The sequence below is a fragment of the Macaca fascicularis genome, chromosome 15 (genome assembly GCF_037993035.2).
Source record: "Macaca fascicularis isolate 582-1 chromosome 15, T2T-MFA8v1.1".
NCBI lineage: Eukaryota > Metazoa > Chordata > Mammalia > Primates > Cercopithecidae > Macaca > Macaca fascicularis.
This window is the reverse complement of record NC_088389.1, coordinates 93582471-93603780: the sequence shown is the minus strand read 5'-3', so window position 1 is coordinate 93603780 and position 21310 is coordinate 93582471. Positions and strand designations below refer to the sequence as shown.

Below are 21310 nucleotides of genomic sequence, written 5' to 3'. Positions count from 1 at the left end.
AAACCTTTCTGATAAAGGTTAAGGGGTAACCTTAAGCTGTCACCCCTCTGAAGGTAAAATCAAGGTGCGTTCAGATGTTGGCTTGTTGTAAATTTCTGTTTATATTAATAACATACCAAATGTGGACTTGTTTTAATCTTCGGAACTCTTTCCGGTGAAAACCTCATTTACAAGAAAACTGGACTGACAGGTTTCACTTTCTGTTTCATTTCTATACATAGCTTTATTCCTAGGACACCAACACCACTCGCTACCCAAACTGAAAGCTTCCCCGATTCCGCCGAAGGTCAGGAAAGTCCAATGCCGGGCAAACTGGATTTGCTGCCTTGCGCAGAGGTGGGCGGGACCCCGCCTCCGGGCCGGGCGCCAAGTTGAGCAGCTGGCACGCCTCGCGAAGCCCCAGTCCTGAAGCCCCAGTCCTGCGCTGCTTCCCGAGGCTCCGCACCAGCCGCGCTTCTCTCTGCCTGCAGGTAGGGAGCGTTGTTCCTCCGCAGGTGCCCACGGCCCAGCATCTCTGGCTAACTCGCTGGGCACCTTAGGACGGAGGATCTCTACACCCTTTCTTTGGGATGGAGAGAGGAGGAGGGAAAGGGAAGGCGATGGTCTAGGGGGCAGTAGAGCCAATTACCTGTTGGGGTTAATAAGAACAGGCAATGCATCTGGGCTTCCTCCAGGCGCAATTCAGTTTTGCTCTAAAAATAATTTATACCTCTAAAAATAAATAAGGTGGGTAGTATAGGATAGGTAGTCATTCTTATGCGACCGTGTGTTCAGAATATAGCTCTGATGCTAGGCTGGAAGTCTGGACACGGGTCCTAGTCCACCGTCAGCTGCTTGCTAGTAATATGACTTGTGTAAGTCATCCCAGCTGCAGCAGATAAGTAAGTCTCTTCCTGCGCTAAGCACGTCCAGGACCCCTGAACGGAATTTATTTGCTCTGTCCATTCTGAAAACCCAAAGGAGTCCTAAAAGAGGAATGGAGGAGCCTAAGAATAAAAATAGTATAATAAAACATTTCTTAGACATGTTGACCTTGGCCTATGTCAAAGTTCAGTCTGGGTTTGTCTTATAACATAAGGAGTAAAAGTACCATTGTTCTACCTCTTTTTTTAATACTTGAAAAAAAATTTACTGTAGATGCTTTTCTATTAATTAAATAACCTTCTAAAAAATGTTTTTAGTGCTGCATTCGATTAGGTTGGATAACTAAATGAAATTAATTCCTCACTGTTGGGTATAAAGGTTATTTACAGTGGTTCTGTCTTAGCTATTCACTGAACATCATTACATAGATATCTCTGGAATATTGCTGATTGTTTCCGTCAATAAACTTAGAAGTGTAACTACTTAGTCAAAGAGACTGAATATTTTAAAGGCATTTTGAAGAAAACTGAAAATGCTTTCCAGAAAGGATGTATCAGTTGACAATGATGGTTGTCAACAGTATTTAAGGAGAACTATGATACTCTGAAGAAAAACTTAGCCTTTCTCAGTAGAAGCAGGTAGGCAGAGGCCACATGACAGCAGTTAGAGTGTGGTCTTCAAGGAAGTCACAGAAATACTGTGGGGAATTGAAACCCCAAGTGGAAAATGTACAAGAGTGTCTCAGTGTGACTGAGAAGGAGGTTGGGCTTGGGGTTTAACTTAAGAATTTTTTTCTTTTTCTTTTGTGGAGATAGGGCTTTTGTTATGTTACCCAGGCTGGTCTTGAACTCCTAGCCTCAGGCGATCCTCCCGCCTCAGGCTGCAGAAGTCCTGGGATTACTGGCCGGAGCCACCATGCAGGCCTCTTGCTCCTACTTTTGAGAAAGGAAGCTTAACCTTTTTTTTTTGTTTGTTTTTGTTTTTTGTTTTTTTTGAGACGAGTCTCACTCTGTTGCCCAAGCTGGAGTGCAGTGGTGCCATCTCAGCTCACAGCAACCTCTGCCTCCTGGGTTCAAGTGATTCTCCTGCCTCAGCCTCCCGAGTAGCTGGGACTACAGGCACCCACCACCACGCCCGGCTAATTTTTGTATTTTTAGTAGAGATGGGGTTTCACCATATTGGTCAGGCTGATCTCGAACTCCTGACTCAGGTGATCCACCTGCCTCAGCCTCCCAAAGTGCTGGGATTACAGGCGTGAGCCACCGCGCCTGGCCACTTGACTTTTTCTCTATCTCTTCCTTCTACCCATCCTACCCTTGGAAGATAGAGAAGTAATATCAGTTCCATCGTGTTATACTGGGCTTCCCCCAGGGACAAACCCACTTCCCCAACCTGAATGAGCCATCACTTCTTCCCCAGTTTACATTTCATTGCTCTTTGAATGTCTCCGTTCGGATATGGGAATTCACATGTGGTCATAATTCTTACCTGAAGAAGACTGACGTCTTCTTCTCTTAGACCAACTGCCCTGATGTGAGGTTTAGAGGTTAAAGAACATGTGTGTATTTACATGATCTTTGTATTCTGCCTTTTCGTCCCTCACTAATGACAGCTGAACCCCAAGGAAATAGAGCTGTGGAGGAGAGGGTTTGATGAGAAAGTAGGTAAATATTGGATCTAATCCATCATCTTCCAGGAAACCTCCATTACTTCTAAAAATTTCAACCAAATTCGTTAAAGGACAAGAACTCCACCAGAGTAGGGCCATAAACATTGGCAAAATTAGTTGTAATCTATGACTAGATTTAATGTCCCTTTGTTTTATTCACATATGGTTATAATGCTTTGCTTGGAATTAGGGGTATTTTAAGTTTTCTTCTGCCTAGTAAGTGTATTTGTGCTTATAATACAATAATTATAAAATATCACATTAATATTTTATAACTGTACAGTTAACTCTGGCCCAAGGAAAAGATAGTCCGGTAGATGCTGCAGCCTGATTTTGTATCTAACCCTGGCAAGAGGATAATGACTCATGTTATTTCACTTACCCTTTTTATCTTTTAACATGAAGGGCTCATATAGGTCAATAAGAAACCAGTGATATAAACAGACCAAAAAATGATCAGATCTTTCACATTAGCAAAAAAAAAAAATATTTTTTAAACAATACCCAACTGGGTGAAAATACAATGTAACAGTACCAAATATCAACATGTGTCAAGAACCAGAAAAATGTTTGTTTTCTTTGATCAGCAACACTATTTGAGGAAATCTATCCTCAGGGCCTAGCCTGGGGCCTGGCACACAGTAGGCACTGAACAAATATTTGCTGAACACACACATACTTATGATATTTTTAAAATTGGCAACAATCCAATACCCAATAATAGAGGAATTAAATATTATAGAACTGTTCAATAAGATGCTTACGAATATCATGCAGTAAGATGGGCAATATTTATATCATAAGCTTAAATGAAACAAATGGGTATTAAAGGTATGGTAAGGTTATAAATTACTTTTTAAGAGATTAAAGGGAAAAGACTGAAAGATATATACTGAAATGCTCACAGTGGTGACAAGGTTCCCCAGCCTTGGCACTATTGACATTTTGGGCTATGTCTTTGCTGTGGGAGGCTGGCCTGTGCTCTGCAGGAGGTTTGGCAGCACTCTTGGTTTCTACCCCTAGATAGCAGTAGCAACCCTCCCTCAACCAGCCCAATTTTGACAACCAAAAATGTTTCCAGGCATCACCAGATTCTCCCTGGGTGAGAGTGATGAAACAGTAGGTGATTTTCCCCTTCTTTTCTCATTTTCTGTAATTTTGTCACATTACGTTAATAATAAGGAAAAAACATAAAAAATAGATGAATTTATTATTCTACCTCAGTTTGGATGTTTGGACTCCCTTTGGGGGTTCTTTCCATTATATCACTTGGTCTGCTAAACAGTCTATGGTTTGGCAAGGTGAAATGATTCATGAAATTTTGTTTTTATTTTTTACCTGATACTAAAAGTAAAACATTCATTCGCTTGAAAATTTGGACACAGAACACCAAAAAAAATCCATAATCTCATCTCTCTTTTTCTGTCTTTTCCTTCCTTTTTTCCCTTTAAAAACAAGAGTGAAAACCTACCGGTTCTCCCTCCAATTTAATTCCTAAATATAATCACTGTTAACATCTTGGACATTTCCTGTGTCTAAACACACATACTCACTTTTTCTTTTTTTTAGCAAAAAGTGGATTTCTGCTACATGTAGTGTTCCGCAACTTCCTACATGTTTACAAAATCAGTACATTTACATACGCTGAATTCAGTCCTTAATGGTATTATATTTTGTGAATATAACAAAATTTATTTAACCACTTAGACAATCTAAGATATTCTCAGTTTGCTGTTATGAGCAATGCTCTTCCTTTACATATACATATATATGTGTGTGTGTGTGTGTGTGTGTGTTTTAGTAGGATAGATTTCTAGGAGAGGGCGAAATGTCATATGACATCCACATTTACAATTGTAATAGGAAGTATCAAAGTGCCCCCTAAAAAAAAAAATTCCTCCCATTAGTGTGTGAGAAAGCCTATTTGTTCATATCTTCACAAACACTAAATATTAGAAATATTTACAATTGTGTTCAAGCTAAGAAGTGAAAAATGGTATTTCATATCTTATAATTTTTGTTGTGAGATTGAACATATTTCCTATGTTTACATGTCACCTGTATTTCTTATTCTCTGAACTATACGTTATGACCTTTCACTTATTTTCCTCATGGGTTATGTGTAGTTTGTGTAGTTGTCTTATTGATTGTTAGGAGCTATTTATATATTAGGAACATTAATCTCCTGTCTTATATGTATGTGGCATTGATTAGTTGATCATTTGTGAGTTCATGTCTGTATACAAAGATTAGAGAGGCAGTAAGAGGGAAAACTTACCTCTTTCTTATCAAAGTTTGTAAATATATGTATAACAGAAGAGAGAGAAAACATTAATAAATGCTGAAATAAAGTATAAATTTTTTACTCCACTACTTCAACATAAACTACAAAAGGAGAGTGACTTTTCTTTCATGCTGACTTCCATATTCCCCATGCCTAAAATAGTGCCTAGCACAGAAGAGGTGCTCAATCAGTGTTTGCTAAATGAAAGAATTAGTAACATTTCAAGCAGGATGACTAAATGAAGAATAGAATCTAGGCAGATACTCTGGAAGAGTGACTGTGAGTCATTCATGGTCTTGGTATGAATTAGTCAAATCCAGCTTTCTCCCCTTCCCACTCCCCACTGTTAGTAGAATAATCTGTTTATTGAGAGAATAGATTTATAATTTAGAATAAGAGGGGCAGAAGAGGAGATTTTGAAGGATGGCACCTGAAGGAGGACTAGCATGGCTGAGATAGTGAAGTGGAAGTCTTGGAAAGCTAAAGGGTAAGATGAAAGTATTTAGCCGTAGGGGGGAAAAGCATTGACAGGTTGGAAATGTAAAAGTCAGATTCTCCTTGCTTTGAAATTTTGTACAGGGCAGGTTCTACTAGGTATGTTACAATGCAGAAAAAACATGAAATAGTTGAGAGGAATTTGGTGAAATATTATCTTCCTGGCTTCTTTTGAGTGAGCAGATTTTTTTCAGGGCCTGTAACTATAATAAATTTGAAACTTCTCATCTTTTAGTAACTTTTTTCACTTAAGTTTATGTGGCTGTGGGCAATGGAATGAAGGTATTGAACTTCCTATTCCCTGCTGGGTTTCCACAATTACAAGTCAATCATGACTGGTTATTAGAAGACTATTTCAATTAGAACCACCAAGTCCCATAATGTCATATTGTGTGTTTAATTATTAAGTAAAGCAGTCTTCTTTTTGTGTTTTCCATAATTAGCACATTCCAGAAAGATGAGGATATTTGCTGTCTTTATATTCACGATCTACTGGCATTTGCTGAATGGTAAGACACCAAATCCTTCCATTAGGTTCTATATTTTAAATATTTTAACCATGAGTTTAAAACTAAAATGATAATTTAAAATGCATGCAATTTTCTTATAGAGAGAATATTCTCTTCTTTCTTCTACTTTACACAATGACAAAGTCTTTCTTCTGCTTTACACAATGATAAAGTTCCCTGTGTCATTGTGTAAAAATATAGAGAATATAGACAAATTGAAAGACACAAAATAATCTATTACCCATTTCCCAGGGTTAACTACTGAAAATATCTGGGGAAATGGCCTGTATGTATATATTTATTTGTTTGTTTTCAACAAGGCCAGGATCTTTCAATCTTTCAATCTTGGTTGCTCTGTGACATGCCTTTCCTGATGAGAATACTCTAAGGAAGAATTGTAGGATACATGGAAAATGTCAGGGTAACACAGTACTGGCACCACCCTGCGGTCCTTTCTGAACTCCATACCAATGTACTTCTTGACAGAAAACTGATCAAAAGTTTAGGGAAGTAAAAAGAGATGTTAGAATCTACCATTCCCTCTATGTAGGAAGCAAATAGGTGTCCAGTCAAAGGACATTCTGGGGATGTCTACATGAAACCAAGTCTCCTGGTTGTAATTACTCCATCTCCATATAATATTTCTACAGTAATATATGTTTATAAATTGTGGGGGCAACTTGTTTAGCTAATTTTATTATTCTGTTATTGGGACACTATGTCTCTGCATGAGACATAGTGTCCCAAAACATATTTCAAGCCCATTGGATAAAATATGTATTTAGCAAGTTCTTAAATATAATGATAACATAACTGACCAGATAAGGTGATTTTTAAATGCTGTGCCAACTTTATAAATGTTTTGAGGAATTTTCCCTTTTCTGAAGGTTATTCTTCTTTCTTTTTAGCATTTACTGTCACGGTTCCCAAGGACCTATATGTGGTAGAGTATGGCAGCAATATGACAATTGAATGCAAATTCCCAGTAGAAAAACAATTAGACCTGACTTCACTAATTGTCTATTGGGAAATGGAGGATAAGAACATTATTCAATTTGTGCATGGAGAGGAAGACCTGAAGGTTCAGCATAGTAACTACAGACAGAGGGCCCAGCTGTTGAAGGACCAGCTCTCCCTGGGAAATGCTGCACTTCGGATCACAGATGTGAAATTGCAGGATGCAGGGGTTTACCGCTGCATGATCAGCTATGGTGGTGCCGACTACAAGCGGATTACCGTGAAAGTCAATGGTAAGAATTATTATAGATGAGAGGCCTGATCTTTATAGAAAACATATTCTAAGTGTTGAAGACTTTTCATTCTTATAAGTCCATACTTATTTTCAAACAGAATAGCATAGTCTCTTCATTCATTCATTCAGTTCATGAATTCATTCACGTAAGTCTCCAATTAGCATTTCTTGAGCACCTATATGATAGTCATTGGAAATCCAGAGACAACACAGAGCCATGTTCTACGGTATGTACAGTTTTCCAAAAATAATTCCTAGTCTTTACTTTTTTATTATAAATGTAATACATATACTTGCAAAGAATTCAGATACTATGGAAGAGATCAAATGAATTGCAAAAGTGTCCCTCCTCCCTTCACCACTATCTCCCATGAGATAACCAAGAGACACTCCAAGAGAGTAACCATTATTTGTGTGTCCCTCCAGAACCTTTTTTATTCAACTACCATTTTTTTATTTTATTAGGTCTGTCAGTTTTCCTTTTTTGAGCCTCTCTATATCAAATGCTAATAAATATATTCAGATCAAACCCCACTGTAAGGTTCATATTAAAAAAGACTTGAAGTCTCCCTATGAAGACAAAAAATAATCATATTAAGTGTAAAAGAACTTATTCTTCCAGTACAGTATAAACTATACTCACTGGGCATATATTCATCTTGAAAATCTATACTGATGTTGTCTTGGGGAATTGAAGAGGAACTAGGAGTGTCAATTCCTGGGAACTGACCCACAGTTATGTCATCAGGTCACTTGAGTTCGAAGTTTTGTGTTAGCACTAGCTAAGTAAAGGAAAACACCTCTGCTTTCATTGTTGAGTTTCATAGAACTGAGAGCTGAAAGGATCCCAGGCAGGAGCGACTAATCCAAACTCCCACAAAGAACAAAAATCCCCCAGAGGATCTTCTGTTCATATATTTCCTGCAGTGGCATCCCTGTCATATCCCACAATGGCATCCCTGCCATTTGGACTCCCCTTCCATATCCTGTTGAAATTACTCCCTAATAGTAAGCTGAAATCTGCCCCTCTAGTTGTAGTTTTGGAATTATTTCATTTCCATGATGACCTTTTAATATTTGACTAGAATTAAATCATCTCCCCTTGGTATTTCCATTCCTGGACTAACTACCATCAATCTGAGGGCTAACAATACAAGTAGAAAAAGTCTACACTTGTCATTGATCACTGATCAATGATTAATCAATGATCACTGATAATTATAAACTCAAAAACAAAATCATGTAGGGATTAAGAGAAATGTATCAGTTTTATGTTGTATTTCTGGTCCCTGATTCTGGCTCAAATAATGCTACTATTGTCAAGAAGATATCACTTGTAAAGTAGATTTAATTTTCATTATATTTTACCATGTGCTTCTCCATTCACGGCATTTCTTGAGATGTTGTGGTTTATACTTTCAGTTTTTCTCCAGTCCATCAGCAAATATCAGGCATCTACTGTGTTCCAAGATATTAAAGAAATCATCATGACTTAGCCTCATCAACAGCATTGCTAGATCTGGGATGGAAAAGAAGAGTATAATCCTGGCAGTCAGGAAGAAGGCTGCATAAAGTATAAGTTTCTGCTTCCAAAGAAGATCTCTCATCAGCCTGTAGGGAGTGTATAGGGAGGGGACAGCTGTCCTTGTAGTAGCAAAGGGTTTTATTCAGGTCATCTGGGCTCCATAATATCCCTTGTGTATCTGCAGTCTCCTTTGCCATGGATCAACACAATAGGAAATCTTCCGGCACTGATGGTTTTTCCAAGGGGGAGTTCTTCAGGGAGCAAAGCAAATGACCAACCAGGTTTGAGGACCTGATTTGACAATTCCATTTTGTATTTTAAATTAGTTAATTTGCATTCTAGTCCCAATCCATCTTGTCATTTGCAGACAGTGGTTTTGGGGTTGAGTTGAGCTATACCAAAAGTCTGAACCTTCTGCACTTAGAACAAGGAAGGCAACCACCAAGCTTCACTTGCACTGAGGCAGTGTCTCCAATGGAAACGAGGTAGCTGGCTTGCAGAAGCTTTCCAACTCAGGGAAGTAGAACTCCTGAGTCACCTCCATATGCAAATAATTTCACAGTACTGCTGTTGAACTTCACTTCCCATCACAGCAAATGTGTGGTAACATAGCTTTGCCACAGGAGTTTACTCACCATGGGATTTTAAAGGTGAAACATTTCAAAACTGAAATTTGAAAGAATTTAGTTTTGGATTCACTCAATTATCATGATCACTTTGGGTGTTATTGCACCTTTCATGTTTGTGAGTTTAAATACCAGACTCTCAGGCCTCTAACTTTCAATTAAAAGTGTTTTTCTTTAATCACTGAACCTAATAGTAGGGAAAACGAAATGTTCATTCAGACTTTCAGGACCTTCAATGAGATGAGGCAGCTGAAAGATCAAAGTGTTGCATAGTTATCCCAGTAAAGCTATTTGGATCGTATGGACCAGATCAACTGCTGTCATTCCCCACCAACCCCATCTTTCCCCAAAATTCCCAGCCCTGTTTAAGTGTTCTCTGTAGCATTTATCTCTATCTAGTATATTGTGTAGCATATCATATCATACTTTTCTATTTTGTTTATTGTCTCTCTCCTCCTAGAATATAAACTCCACAAGCACAGAGATTTGGGTCTGTTTTTTAATATTGTTGTATCCCCAGGGCTTGACGTAAAGCAGAGTGGTAGTATGACAAAAGCACACAAAAAAATATTTGTTGAGTCAATGAATGAATGATTTCCTCAAATAGGATTAGCCTAAAATTTTGGAAACATGAACAGACTTGGATATATGAAAATTTATTTCCAAAACTGTTCATCAGGAACTGTTAGCACCTTCTAAAGGGTACACTGAAGCAGCAGTAGTAAAAGGAGGAGGAGGAGAAGCAGCTCTGCTACTACTATTATCGAGTACTACTACAACTATCGAGTACTACTACAACTATCGAGTAGTACTACAACTATCGAGTACTACTACAATTAGCACTTGCTTATTCTGTGTGTTAGGTCCTGTACTGAACATTCTGCCTAAATTAGTTCATTTCCTCCTGGAAATGACTCTGTGGGGTAGGTGCTTCATCATGTAAGATGAGTATTTTTCACACTTCACTGTCTCTGAAATCTGAGTGTGTCTTTCAATGATGGAATCTTTGATTTCATGATAAGTGGTATTATTCCCATTTTAAGGATGAGGAAACTGGGGTCCAAAGAAATTAAGTAATTTGCCCAAATTCACCTAGCCTCGTAAATGATAAAGCTAGTTCTAAATCCAAGCAGATTGGCTCTGAAGTCTGGGCCCTTAATAACCACTTATTGCCTGTATTTGCACCTCTGGTGTATGTATCAAGTTATATATTGGCTTCAAAACTATCATGACCTTTTCTTGATTTTGATTGTTCAATATTAGTATAGTGTTCTAGATCTAGTAGACCAGGGGTCTGCAAAAAATTTTGATTACTCACCTCATCTGTAAAACATTTTAAACTTGTGTGTCTGTGCAGGCACATTTGTGTGTAATTATAAAAAATTTACTATCTATTAATATATAGGTTGTACCGTAAGAAAAATTGCCATTTTTGAAGAGCAAAAAAGGTTGAATATTACCAGTTTCATCTGGTTCAACCTAATAGACATTTGTACAAAAACAGACATTTTAAGAGGATGAAATAAAAATTTAATAAACAATATTTTCAATTTTTACTAATTGTGACGCTTCACTATTGTTAGCTAATATGTCAAGGCATGATATACCTTAGGGTGGAATTTATCATTAACAAAGGTGGATAGTGTCAATAATCTTGAGGTTTGTGTTTTTTTATATAACACTGTGAGGTCTAATTAAGTACTTAATTGTTTACAACCTCATACAGTCGCCAATAATAAGTGTCACTTCTGCTGTTTCCTCTGGGTTGTGCTTGAATTATTAGTATTATCTTCAATCCTCAGTTTCTTTGTGGAAAACTTTTTAATTAGTTGTTTAATTTTGTAAGATGGTTAGTTTAGTCAAAATTAGATAAGAGAATCTGAAAATCCATAATTACCCCAAAGCAACCCACTCATAAGAACTATTATTTTTGTGTTTTGAAATCATAATTTTATTGATTTCCAGTGTTTCCACTGGTAGTGGTTTCATTGATGTAGGAGTATCAAAACATCACTAATTATTTATTTCAGTTTTGTTTGATCCTAGCTGTTTTGTGTTAACTTTGAAGAAATTACATCACAGATCTATTGTTGTCCTTGGTAAAGGAATGGAGAGTTAAGGCTCTAGATCATTAGTGGTTATGCTGTAGTATTAGGAGTAAAAAAAAAGATTATATCAACAAAATAAGAACATGTTAATGTACTTGTAATAGATAAACATGAATAAAGCTCTTATGCTATATAGATGCACTGAACAATCTACTAGAATTGTCAGCAAACGGTATCTTAATCCTAAAAGGGTCCCAAACCAATGATCTAAAATTGAATCAAACTTTCTTCCTTGAGCATAATTATTTAAGTGATTTATTAAAATAGCCAGCATTTAAAAGCTTAAAATATAAGTATCATAATGTGGTATCCTAGATAGATCCCAGAACAGAGAAAGGATATTAGGGAAAAACTGGAGGAATGGAATAAATTATGCAGTTTAGTTATTAATAATGTACTAATGTCCTTAGTTATGACCATTGTACCATGGTAAAGTAAGATACTAACAATAGAGGAAATTGGGTAAGGGGTATATGTAACTCTATACTATCTTTGCAATTTTTTTGTAAATTTAAAACTTCTAAAATAAAGAACAAATTTGAACATTAAAAAGTGTCGCCAGGAACATGTATCACTGTTTACAGATGAAACAGTATGTATTTTTATATCTAATTTCTGATCATTGGCTTCAAATCAGAAAAGTGAATGACACATCAAGATCAGGTTTTCTGTTTACTAAATAAAGTCTAAGAAAACAAAGCATACCAGCTGGAGAGATTCATGTTTATAAAGACAGATTTATAACAACAAAAATAAAATATCCAAGAATAAATTTAAGAAGAAATAGGGCACTATGTAAAAAGTATAGCACTTTACTGAGAAACATATGAAAACCTGAATACATGGAGAGAGGTATTTTATATTTGAATAGAAAGATTGCTGGTTTAAAGATAATTCTCTTTAAATTTTTTTTGTAGAAATTTAAGAGGTACAAGAGCAGTTTTGTCACACGGATATATTACATAGTGGTGAAGTCTGGGGTTTTAGTGTAAATTAATCTTTACATTTTGTTTGAGCCCAATAAATGTACCAACATGATTTTTATAGCAAGATAGTCATTCCTATTAACCCAAACTTGTCCCAACTTTGAACTGAACTGAGGCAGAGCTAGCAGGTGTTCCCCACTGCTGAGGCATCTGAACATTAAGCGTATCCCTCTGAGAACCAGCCTGCATTGATCCTCTTTCTAATGTAGACAGCATCAAGCTATATATCTAGTTCTGTGCTCAGCAAAAGCCCTGACTTCTTTTTGCTTATGTCCTAGCTCCATACAACAAAATCAACCAAAGAATTTTGGTTGTCGATCCAGTCACCTCTGAACATGAACTAACATGTCAGGCTGAGGGCTACCCCAAGGCCGAAGTCATTTGGACAAGCAGTGACCATCAAGTCCTGAGTGGTAAGACCACCACCACCAATTCCAAGAGAGAGGAGAAGCTTTTAAATGTGACCAGCACACTGAGAATCAACACAACAGCTAATGAGATTTTCTACTGCATTTTTAGGAGATTAGATCCTGAGGAAAACCATACAGCTGAATTGGTCATCCCAGGTAATATTCTGAATGTGTCCATTAAAATATGTCTAACACTGTCCCCTAGCACCTAGTATGATGTCTGCCTATCATAGTCATTCAGTGTTTGTTGAATAAATGAATTAATGAATAACATTATATTTACAAAATGTATCCTAATTCCTCACTTCCATTCATCCAAATCATATTGTTACTTAATAAACATTCACCAAATATTTATTGAATATGCCTTTTGTTCCATGCATTGTAGTACTCATTTGACACACATAGAATAATAAGACTCACGTTCACACTCTTCAGGAAACAGATAAAAAACAAATGAACAAACAAAAAACAGGCAATCCAATACCATGTGGGAAATGCTTTCATACCATGTGGGAAACCTGGGGGAATACCTGAGAGGAATATTCAATTCAGGCCATGTTTCAGGAATCCAAATCCTGGCACATCAGAGCCGCCTCCTTCTTACTAGGGTTTCTGTGGCAGGAAATAAATGGAACGTATTTTTCTATCTTATGCCAAACAGGAGGGACCCTTTCTCCCCTGTGCCTCTCCCAAGGTAGTCTACAATATTTCAACGCTAGCAGTCTGTTTAGTGCACAGGACATGAGGCTGTGTATCCCTGGGCAAATTGCTACACTTCTGTGTGCTTCACTTTCTCTGTAGGATTATAACCTACTGAGCAAGGTTATTGTGGGGGTCAAATTAGCAACAGTGTATGAAAATGATTTGAGACCAGTGCCTGCACAAATTCAACTATTTTTTTTTATCTCACTACTCTATAGAAGTAGGTAGGATGGGAGACAGAGTCTGATGGGAGGCTCAGAATGTGAAAGTAAGTGAGGTGAGTGAGCATGATATTTCATATAAACACAAAGATACTCTGAGAAGAGCTTCTCACTTCCCCCGCCCCCAATAGATGTTGACAGGAAAATGCCACGTACTTCAGCAAAAACAGCTGAAAAATTAGACATAAAAGTCAATCAATAGGAAAAGATAATCCAGGATGGTCTTGTGAACAGAAAGAGGGAAAAAAAAAGTTTAGAAAATGATGGGGATGCTCTTACTGGGGTATGAGTCCTCAGGTATTCAACTGGCTTTCAGAAAAAGCTAGACTAGTGGGTTCCTGCCATTTAAAAGCTGTTTTATGACAACTTACTTGTTGGGTGGCCTACAGTAACTCACTTAACTGTGCTGAGTCTGTTTCCTCATCTGTAAATTGGGGATTTTTTAAAATAACTGGCATGCCTAACTCATAAAGTTGTTCTGAAACTGAAATAAAACATATATGAACAGGCATTGTAAACTGTAAGTTACGGAAAAAGCTGGCTGTTGTTGTGTCTTTAAAGCTTCACCTGGGTAGTTAGAGATGGATCATGGGTCTCAGTGGAGAGCTGAGCCAGGCAGGAGCTGACTAAGGGTAAGAGGTGGGAATTAGCAATCTCTGAACATCTGTGTGCCATGGGACCCCTTTTCCTCCTGCATGGTACCCCAGACAAGGAGCCTAGTAAGAGATACTAATGACTTGTTGTCCAGAGATGTTCAAACTGCAGAGAAAGATAAGACAACAAGCATTGGCCTCCAATCATGATGACAGATAGGAGGAGGTGGGAGCTCCTTAGCAGTGCTGGTTGGTTTTCCATGTTCTACTGTGGGCCATCTCTGCCATGTACTGTAGGCTACTAACTTCTATATTAAAAAATGCAAGAGGGGCCGGGAGTGGAGGCTCATGCCTGTAATCTCAGCACTTTGGGAGGCCAAGGTGGGCAGATCACTTGAGGTCAGGAGTTTGTAACCAGCCTGGCCAACATGGTGAATCTCTGCCTCTACTAAAAATACAAAAATTAGCCAGATGTGGTGGCGTGCACCCGTAATCCCAGCTACTCGGGAAGCTGAGGCACGAGAATTGCTTGAACCTGGGAGGCGGAGGTTGCAGTGAGCCAAGATTGTGCCACTGCCCTCCAGCCTGGGCAACAGAGAAAGACTTTGCCTCAAAAATAAATAAATAAATAAATAAATAAATAAATAAATAAATGGAAGTGAAATAATCAAGGCCACCATTTAATACTGAGTAGCCACTCCATGTGGTACTGTGCTAAGCACATTATAAAATATTAGCCTCACAAGAAATGTATTAGCATTTGTATTTTGTACACTGGTTAAGTATCTTGCCCAAGACCTCAAAACTGGTTAAGGGGCAGCAGAATTTAACCCCAGCGCCACCTTTTCAAAGTCTGGGCTTCTTACACTTCTCCATGCTGTTCCCATTTTAACAGATGTATCTCGCCATTCCAGCCACTCAAACTTTGGCATTTAAGAAAATTATCCTAAAGCTAAACTAAACTTCAAGGATGACTATTCTCCTGATGACCCCTTCCCATCAAAATTTTATCTTTAGTCAGTTTGTTTTTGTTTTGTTTTGTTTTTCAGAACTACCTCTGGCGCTTCCTCCAAATGAAAGGACTCACTTGGTAATTCTGGGAGCCATCTTTTTACTCCTTGGTGTAGCACTGACATTCATCTTCTATTTAAGAAAAGGTAGTATTTCCTTAATTGCAGTGGTCTCCACTGGGGATGAGGAGGGGGTGAGAATTGGATCGATCATGGCTGCAAGGAAACCTGACTTAACCTCTGCAGGGTGGTGCAAAGGCATTCCACTATTCAACAGTAATTATATTGAAGCTGCATGGGATCACTGGGTGAAGATGGGGTGTAAGGGGTGAGGGACAGGAGAATGGGTATGGATGGAGGTAGAAGATGCAGTGTCATACAATTTTTTTCTATCATGAAAATAACCACAGACTTACTGTAAAGAAGGAGCTAAAATGCCTGTCATTTTCAGTTGCATTTTAGTTTTGCATTAGTTGCACCCAGCTGGTTTCTGGGTACTCTAAGTAATAAAAATAGTTCCTCTGTAGAACTGTAGTATTTTCACCATAGAGTATTTTGTAAAATTATTGGCAGAGGATGTTACATAATTTGCATGTGTTCCTTTCTCCATTTACCTGTGGGAACAATTAAAATCCAGGAAAATGAGTATATTCAAATAATTTCCTCCCATTTATGATGATTCAGAGTAAATAATTCCTCTGATACTTAGAGAAGTATACCAAGAGATCCAGTGATTGTATAGAGTTGTCTGATGTTAAATAGGGAAGTAGAATATGGAAGGGAATTCCAATAGTCGTTGAAAAATTCCCCACAACCCCTTACATGGGGGAAAGTGGTGTTAACTGAGATAGTAGAGATAAGCTGTTACCAAAAATTATGTTCTTAACAGGATTGAGATAGCCAGAATATAAGGATCAAGTTTCAATGACAGTAAGATCCTGAGATGCAGTTGATTTGCACAAAGAAATAATTGTTGCCAGCTTGCATTTTGAATATTTCTCTGGAAAAAGAGATTAGTTGGCAGTAGAAATGAATAGAAATCAATAGATATTAAAATACCTCAGAATTTGATTCATCTCTGGGAAAAGATGAAAAATAAAAGTGTATAGTCCTCAAGAAAATCTGGGATCAAAAGCATGGGCCTTACCCTATTGAATTAATTAACCTCAGAAGTTGGGAACTGTGGAATAAGGATGTCCACCAGACTTCCTAGGGATTACAAATGTTTCATAGAACTTGAAATTTAAACTTGGGTCACTGTATGGGATGTAGAGCTGTGCTATATGGAAATAAAAATGATTTCTTTTTCTCAAGGGAGAATGATGGATATGAAAAAATGTGGCATTCGAGTTACAAACTCAAAGAAGCAACGTGGTAAGAATATCAGAAGGAATTGGGAAGTAGAAGGCAAAGGAAACAAAAAGCTAAAGCAATAACAAAGAGAAATCCATTAGTCATAATCTCCTCTCCTTTTAAAGAATGCTGGTTCCCCTTTGCCTCACAACTAATACAAGAACTTCTCCACCATCTCAGGAAGTTTAGGGATGGCCTTCAAGAGTAGAGAGTAGGGAGCAGCTCTGTGGAGAGAGGAGAGGAGCAGGGAAGGGGAAGGAGTCAGCTTCTCTTTGCTAATCTGTTGCCCTGCACCCTAGCAGCTCCCTGCAGCAGGGGACAAGGTTGACTTAGGTGGATGGATAATTAATTGATTCTAAAATATTGTGTGTCAGTATTGTATATTGTAATACTATGTTAACTGCGCCATGCACGGTATCTCATTTAATCCCCCACCCCTTGCCATTACCAAAAAGAGAGAGAGAAAAATACTAGAATTATCCTCATTTTACAGTAGAGAAAACAGAGGGTCAAGAAGATAAAGTAAAGTGCCCAAGAACACACAACTGATCACAAATATCAAGCTTGGGGTCCATTAGCCTAACCACAGACCCTTACTCTTAACCCATCTGCTTCAATCCATTTTGCTACAAATGTTTACATTTATATGCAGGGCAGAAAAGTCTCATCCAGTTTATTGAACTAAGAAGAAAGTTATATTAAGGTGTCTAATTTTTTTTTAATGTAGTTAGAAACCAAACTTAACAATGAGCCCAAGTTTAAAGCAGTCTAATTAACTTGACAAGCTCAGGCAAGTTTCATTCTGTGGCCTGTAGCATCATCTGTGTTGTAAAGCTAAGTAGCAAATGTTATTTGGGTCATCCTGGGGGGAAAGTCATCCCAATTTGCTCAAGACTGAGGGGTTTTTCAGGATATCATGTAAGGATAATTGGGTACAAATATAACCTGCTTCTTTCTCTCATTTCAAATTTATCATTTATCATCTCAGCAACTATGAGTTATGTTTTTTATTAGATTTCTTGTTACTTTTTCCCCAGACCGCTCCCCATGAAATTAATATACTATTATCACTCTCCAGATACACAATTGGAGGAGACGTAATCCAGCATTGGAACTTCTGATCTTCAAGCAGGGATTCTCAGCCTGTGGTTTGGGGGTTCGTCAGGGCTGAGCATGACCAGAGGAATGAATGGGCCCGTGGGATGCATGCAGTATGGGACTTAAAAGGCCCAAGCACTGAAAATGGAACCTGGCGAAAGCAGAGGAGGAGAATGAAGAAAAATGGAGTTGAACAGGGAGCGTGGAGGGAGACCTTGATACTTTCAAATGCCTGAGGGGCTCATCGGTGCATGTGACAGGGAGAAAGGATACTTCTGAACAAGGAGCCTCCAAGCAAATCATCCACTGCTCATCTTAGGAAAACGGGTTGAGAATCCCTAATTTGAGGGTCAGTTCCTGCAGAAGTGCCCTTTGCCTCCACTCAATGCCTCAATTTGTTTTCTGCGTGACTGAGGGTCCCAGTGTTGGAACAGTATTTATGTATGAGATTTTCCTATTTATTTTGAGTCTGTGAGGTCTTCTTGTCATGGGAGTGTGGTTGTGAATGATTTCTTTTGAGGATATATTGTAGTAGATGTTACAATTTTGTCGCCAAACTAAACTTGATGCTTAATGACTTGCTCACATCTAGTAAAACATGGAGTATTTGTAAGGTGCTTGGTCTCCTCTATAACTACAAGTACACATTGGAAGCATAAAGATCAAACCGTTGATTTGTATAGGATGTCACCTTTATTTAACCCATTAATACTCTGATTGACTTAATCTTATTCTCAGACCTCAAGTGTCTGTGCAGTATCTGTTCCATTTAAATATCAGCTTTATAATTATGTGGTACCATACACACATAATCTCCTTTCATCGCTGTAACCACCCTGTTGTGATGACCACTATTATTTTACCCATTGTACAGCTGAGGAAGCAAACAGATTAAGTAACTTGCCAAAACCAGTAAATAGCAGAGCTCAGACTGCCACCCACTGTCCTTTTATAATACAATTTACAGCTATATTTTACTTTAAGCAATTCATTTATTCAAAACCCATTTATTAAGTGCCCTTGCAATATCAATCACTGTACCAGGCATTGAATCTACAGATGTGAGCAAGAGAAAGTACCTGTCCTCAAGGAGCTTGGAGTATAATAAGGAGATTAATAAGAAAATATATTATTACAATCTAGTCCAGTGTCATAGCATAAGGATGATGTGAGGAGAAAAGCTGAGCAGTGTTGCCAAGAGGAGGAAATAGGCCAATGTGGTCTGGGACAGTTGAATGTATTTAAACATCTTAATAATCAAAGTAATTTTCATTTACAAAGAGAAGTCAGTACTTAAAATAACCCTGAAAAATAACACTGGAATTCCTTTTCTAGCATTATATTTATCCCTGATTTGCCTTTGCCATACAATCTAATGCTTGTTTATATAGTGTCTGATATTGTTTAACAGTTCTGTCTTTTCTATTCAAATGCTATTAAATTTTAAATTCATACCTTTCCATGATTCAAAATTCAAAAGATCCCATGGGAGATGGTTTGAAAATCTCCACTTCATCCTCCAAGCCATTCAAGTTTCCTTTCCAGAAGCAACTGCTACTGCCTTTTATTCATATGTTCTTCTAAAGATAGTCTACATTTGGAAATGTATGTTAAAAGCATATATTTTTAAATTTTTTTCCCTAAATAGTAACACATTATATGTCTGCTGTGCACTTTGCTATTTTTATTTATTGTAGTGTTTCTTATGTAGCAGATGGAATGAATTTGAAGCTCCCAAAGGTCAGGACACATGCCTTCTTTGTTTCTAAGTTATCTTTCCCATAGCTTTTCATAATCTTTCATATGATTTAGTACATGTTAAATATGTGCTACATATACATTTAGACAACCAGCATTTGTTAAGTATTTGCTCTAGGACTGAGTTTGGATTTATGTTTGCTCAAAAGGAGACCCATGGGCTCTCCAGGGTGCACTGAGTCAATCTAGTCCTAAAAAGCAATCTTATTATTAACTCTGTATGACAGAATCATATCTGGAACTTTTGTTTTCTGCTTTCTGTCAAGTATAAACTTCACTTTGATGCTGTACTTGCAAAATCACATTTTCTTTCTGGAAATTCCAGTAGTGTACCTTGACTGCTAGTTACCCTGTGCCAGAAAAGCCTCATTCGTTGTGCTTGAACCCTTTAATGCCACCAGCTGTCATCACTACACAGGCCTCCTAAGAGGCTTCCTGGAGGTTTTGAGATTCAGATGCCCTGAGAGATCCCAGAGTTTCCTTTCCCTCTTGGCCACATTCTGGTGTCAGTGACAAGGAATACCTTCGCTTTGCCACCCGTCAAGGTTGAAGAAACAGCGTCTCCAACAGAGCTCCTTGTGTTATCTGTTTGTACATGTGCATTTGTACAGTAATTTGTGTGACAGTGTTCTTTGTGTGAATTACAGGCAAGAACTGTGGCTGAGCAAGGCACATAGTCTACTCAGTCTATTCCTAACTCCTCCTTTTGGTGTTGGATTTGTAAGGCACTTTATCCCTTTTGTCTCATGTTTCATCGTAAATGGCATAGGCAGAGATGATATCTAATTCTGCATTTGATTGTCACTTTTTGTACCTGCATTAATTTAATAAAATATCCTTATTTATTTTGTTACTTGGTACACCAGCATGTCCATTTTCTTGTTTATTTTGTGTTTCATAAAATGCTTAGTTTAACATCCCGGTGGAGAAAGTTACTTGGAATATTTGCAGCCTGCTTACTAGTTCTTTCTTCATTGCTTCTGTGTTTATACACCATGCTTTTGAATCCTGCACAATGAAAAAAGTATCAAAAGAATTTATTTTAAAAAAGAATGTACTGAAAATTTTCATTCTCTCTCATTCAGCAGCTTCTCTTTGGACCATACCAAGAAGAGTCAAAATCCTGTCATCTACATTGAAGATCTAAGGGAGAGAGGGTGGGAGAGAAGGAGTGGAATTCAATAGAACTACAGGGAAACAAAGGGACTTACCTCTAAGAAAGTACTTTTCCCAGATCTGTAAACGGGTATGCAATCCAGTGCATATGAAGCTGGATGTATTGCAATCTTCAAGTTTTGAAAACAAAGCGAGAAGCCTAGAACTAAGCCAGGTTGAGGATTTAGGGCTAGCAATGGTTAGGACCCTAGATCTGTGGTTTTAAAACAAGCATGACAAAACTTATCATTCAAGGAATTATAGACCTTTTAATGTGTTATACGGTTAGATTTTAGTCAGAAATTCCGTTTTAAAAGTCTTTATCACTTGTTTGAATCAGATACTCTCAAAGGATTATAATGGCTATTCTAAGAATATGAGTTTGACTGTAGATGTTTTTGTTTGTTTGTTTGTTTGTTTTTGAGACAGAGTTTTGCTCTTGTCACCCAGGCTGGAGTGCAATGGCACTATCTCACCTCACTGCAACCTCCACATCCAGGTTCAAGTGATTCTCCTTCCTCAGGCCCTCGAGTAGCTGGGATTACAGGCACCTAACACCACTCCTGGCTAATTTTTGTATTTTACTAGAGACAGGGTTTCACCATGTTGGCCAGGCTGGTCTCGAACTGCTGACCTCGGGAGATCCACCCACCTCAGCCTCCCAAAGTGCTGGGATTACAGGCCTGAGC

General features: G+C 37.9%; 2 protein-coding genes across 9 annotated transcripts in view; one reads left to right on the top strand and one right to left on the bottom strand.

Annotated features, from left to right (window-relative positions):
- PLGRKT (plasminogen receptor with a C-terminal lysine) overlaps positions 1-21310 on the bottom strand; it is a 258998-nt gene that overhangs the window by 87186 nt on the left and 150502 nt on the right. For 2 of the 5 annotated variants that reach the window (XR_012424730.1, XR_012424731.1), the window contains one exon: positions 18932-20474. The exons of 2 other annotated variants lie outside the window; for them this stretch is intronic. The gene's annotated coding sequence lies outside the window, so the exon portion shown is untranslated. Of the gene's footprint in view, positions 1-13206; positions 13344-18931; positions 20475-21310 lie in introns of those variants that run through there. One more of the 5 variants, XR_012424732.1, reaches the window with a different exon arrangement.
- On the top strand, positions 416-20326 carry CD274 (CD274 molecule). 4 transcript variants are annotated; one of them, XR_012424729.1, is made up of 8 exons: positions 416-470; positions 5756-5821; positions 6730-7071; positions 12597-12731; positions 12838-12884; positions 15297-15404; positions 16572-16631; positions 17689-20326. XR_012424729.1 is itself a non-coding variant. In XM_005581779.5 (7 exons), the coding sequence occupies exons 2-7, from the start codon at positions 5770-5772 to the stop codon at positions 17709-17711; spliced, it is 873 nt and encodes a 290-aa protein (XP_005581836.1). In that variant the 5' UTR covers positions 416-470; positions 5756-5769; the 3' UTR covers positions 17712-20326. The 4 variants fall into 4 exon arrangements, 3 of the variants coding, with proteins under 3 accessions (XP_005581836.1, XP_073873629.1, XP_073873630.1); XM_005581779.5 differs by having other exon boundaries at positions 12597-12884; XM_074017528.1 differs by lacking the exons at positions 16572-16631; positions 17689-20326 and having other exon boundaries at positions 12597-12884; positions 15297-15695.

What these genes read in the sequence shown, in the direction of transcription:
- CD274 (XM_074017528.1), top strand. Translation starts at nt 5,770, where the DNA reads ATGAGGATATTTGCTGTCTTTATATTCACGATCTACTGGCATTTGCTG. An exon ending in CTACTGGCATTTGCTGAATG is followed by an intron (nt 5,822 to 6,729) that starts GTAAGACACCAA and finishes CTTTCTTTTTAG; the next exon opens with CATTTACTGTCACGGTTCCC. An exon ending in GATTACCGTGAAAGTCAATG is followed by an intron (nt 7,072 to 12,596) that starts GTAAGAATTATT and finishes CTTATGTCCTAG; the next exon opens with CTCCATACAACAAAATCAAC.